General features: G+C 57.7%; 1 protein-coding gene and 1 pseudogene across 1 annotated transcript in view; one reads left to right on the top strand and one right to left on the bottom strand.

Annotated features, from left to right (window-relative positions):
* Positions 1-3,170, bottom strand: part of EHD2 (EH domain containing 2) — a 23,212-nt gene extending 20,042 nt beyond the window's left edge. Inside the window, exons 1-2 of the mRNA XM_006142180.3 lie at positions 3,051-3,170; positions 456-916 (exon numbers count right to left, since the gene is read on the bottom strand). Of these exons, the coding sequence (XP_006142242.1) occupies positions 456-859 (404 nt within the window). The 5' untranslated portion in view covers positions 860-916; positions 3,051-3,170. The remainder of the gene's footprint in view (positions 1-455; positions 917-3,050) is intronic.
* LOC114005635 (40S ribosomal protein SA-like) overlaps positions 1,540-3,196 on the top strand; it is a 12,278-nt pseudogene continuing 10,621 nt past the window's right edge.

Here is a 3,196-nt window from a genome sequence, read left to right as displayed (position 1 = left end):
ATGTGGGGCACACACACACACACACACACACACACACCCAGCATGATTTTCAAGCCACAACATCCAGGATGTGAACCGCACTCCTATGAAGCCACGTGAGAGTCCAGTGCCTTAACCACCACGCCACCTGCCGGTCCGTGCCCTGAGCTATTCTAAGTCCTCACAACAACCCCGTGGAGTGAAGACTACACTTATCACCATTTTCCAGATGAGCGAAAGACAGGCCCAGAGAAGTGAAGTTGCCCGCCAGCCAGCCACCCAGCCGGCCCGCAGCACGGCCAGGATTGGGACCCCGCAGGCTGGCTTCCCTAGCTTAACTGCTCTGCTCACGAGAGGAGGAGGGCAGGCAGGAGTGGGAAGAATTGGGTAGAGAGAAGGGAGCTGGGCTGGAAAGGAGAGAGACACAGCCAGGACGGCCAGAAACAGAGGGTGCACGCGGCCAGTGGCCGCCATACCTGTTGAGGAAGGTGTTCCCGAAGGGGTTGAGTTTGCGGAAGGGCTTGTCTGGATCAACCACAAGCGCGTTGCCAGGCACAGTGCCCTCAGTGTCGCCGTGCATGACTGCCACGAAGCAGTCGGTGGTGGGCTCCGGCCCCACACGGGAGCCTGGCACCTCCTGCTCCAGCAGGTACTGGATGAAGCTGGTCTTGCCCGTGCTGTACTGTCCGGCCACCAGCACCATGGGCTTGCCGTCGAAGTCAGCATCCTCCAGGGCTGGCGAGTGGAAGGCCCCGAAGCGGTAGTGCTCCTCGAGGGGCAGCAGCTTCGTGCGGTACAGCTCCTTGAGGGCCGAGGTCACCGTGCGGATGGCCTCGGGCTGCTGGCCCCGTGCCCCACCCCGTTTCAGCCAGCTGAACATGGCGTCCGTGCGCTGCCCACTGGGCTTGCTGGGAGAGATGCACAGGTGGAGGGTCGCCTGTGGAAGGAGGAGACGGCATTGACGGGGACTGCCTGGTGGAGGAGGAAAACTGGAGGTAGAATGTCTAGGTAGTGGGGTGGGTGGAGGAGGAACAGGGCGCACGGACGGTGGGTCCCAAGACAAAGAGGGCTATAGCAAAGCTGGAGGAAGAAGGAGACTTAGGGTGGTGGCTGAAGACGGGCAGTTGACGAGGGAAGGTCAAGAGAGGGACAGACAGGAGGGTGCAGAAGCTGCCTAGAGAAACGTATTCCTGGGACCAGCAGTTAGCGTAACGGCTATGTCGCTGGACTCCCACGTAGTCGACCGTGGTTCGAGTCCCGGACCTGGTGGCTTAAACTCACACCGGGCGCATGTGCGTGTGTGCCCAAGATCCCGAGAGGAGAATGGAGGAGAAGGGATTGCGGCGTGGCCATCCCCCCTGGGGGGTGATTTCTCGCTTTCTGTCTCTCTGTATCTCTCTGCCTGTCTGGTGAGCGCACGCGCCCTATAGCAAAAACCTCTCCAAAAATAAATGAGAAGCGTATTCCTTAATCCCTCCATTATTTTCTTCCTCCCTTCTCCTTCCCATCCTTTGACATATGTTCACTGACATCACTCACTCACTCCACGTTTCAGAAGCTATGGACCCAGAGCCCCCAGTGAGGACCTGGGCACCAAGCCGTGACCGATGCCTGGGAAGCACCCGGCATCCAGAGCAGGGCTGCTACGCCAATCACAGGGTCAGCAAAGGCCAGAGGAGGCTGACTTTTGAGCCGCTCTGTGAAGAGCAGGCAAGACGAGTACTTAGGCAGGAAGGATGGTGTGTGCCAAGGCCTGGGGGTGTGGCATGTCCTGGGGTGCTGGGAGTTGGGAAATGTCTGGGTGCAGTGGCTGGACATGAGGACGAAAGCGAAATGAGGCTGAGGAGGTCGCCCAGATGCACCTAGGTCATGGCCTTGGATGTCATGAACAAGAATAACAACCAACATTTAGAATCGCTGCATGCCAAACACGTGTTAACTCCTTTCATCTTCATAACCTCCATTTCCGACAAGACGATGGAGACTCAGGGAGAGAGCAAAAACTTCCCAAGATCACTTAGCTAGAAAGTGCCCGAGCTGGGACTCAGACCTGGGGAACCTGTCCACAGAGCATGTCCTCCGACCATAGGTCTAAGTAACCGAGTTAGGGAGACAGACAATTACAGCCCGGCAGCAAAGAGCACCCCAGCACCCAGACTGTGTTCTCTATCGTCCCTGACTCTCTATTCACTGTAGGATCTGTAGTGATGTTCCCTCTTTCATTCCTGATGGAATGATGGCGTGTCTTCGCTCTTTTTTTGTTTTCGCTGTTATCCTGACCAGTCGAAGCAGATGCTTATAATTTTACTTCTCTTTTCAAAGAACCAGCTTTTGGTCAGATCAGCATCTGTAAATACTGTTCCACACTGAAAGAATGCAGGGCTCCCTGGAGAAATGGCTGTTCCCAGGGCAGAGGCAGAGAAAGAATAAGTGAGCCTGGATCCGATAGTGGAGATGTGTTTAAAGATCCATGAGGCACGTCACACTGGCCAAACATGGGGCAATTTGAGCATCAAAATATGTTAAAATCCATCATGACAAACTTTAAAAGAGGAGGGGGAGGAGGTAACGGAAAAGGGAAGGAGAGGCAGGAAGGGTAAGGGACAGGCAGGAGAGGGGTCCTGGGATATGCGGAGAGGGAAGGGGCCCTGGGTGGTGTCCCAGGCAGGGAGGGGTATGAGAGAAATCTCAGGAAGGATGCTGAGGGGGTGACAGGAGCTGACCAGGCAGGAGAGGAGCTCTTGGGTGGCAGGAGGGACCAAGTAAGACAGAGATGGATGATGGCATGCAGGGAGACCCCAAGGAGGGGTCTCCTCTAGCAGAGAGGATGGGGCGAGTGTGTGAGAGGGATTGGGGAGTCTGGGGGTGTGGGAGAGACAGGGAGGAACTGGAGGAAGAGAGGGGACACTGAGGAAGTGGTGGCCACTGTTACAGACTGGGAGGGCCTGGGGGACACCAGTGGGCAGAGGTTACAGACGGAGATTTCTGCAGCAGGGGAGTCATCCGAGCCTGGGCAGGCTGGGGGCTTGCGCAGGCTCAGGAAGGACTGCCACGGTCCTGGAAGCACTCACCGACTGACGACCAGGAGCGCTGGCGACCGGACCCGGCAGGCGGCGGGCTGGGCGGGGGTCCCGCGGGGTTCCGAGGAGCCCGCAGAGCGGCCTGTGCTCGCGGTCCCAGTCTGGAACACTCTGAGCCAGAGCCGGGTGGGGCCGGG

Source organism: Tupaia chinensis, unplaced genomic scaffold (genome assembly GCF_000334495.1).
Source record: "Tupaia chinensis unplaced genomic scaffold, TupChi_1.0 Scaffold000067_2, whole genome shotgun sequence".
In the NCBI taxonomy this organism is placed as follows: Eukaryota; Metazoa; Chordata; class Mammalia; order Scandentia; family Tupaiidae; genus Tupaia; species Tupaia belangeri.
The sequence above is the reverse complement of the archived record's forward strand: the minus strand, read 5'-3'. Positions and strand labels throughout refer to the sequence as shown.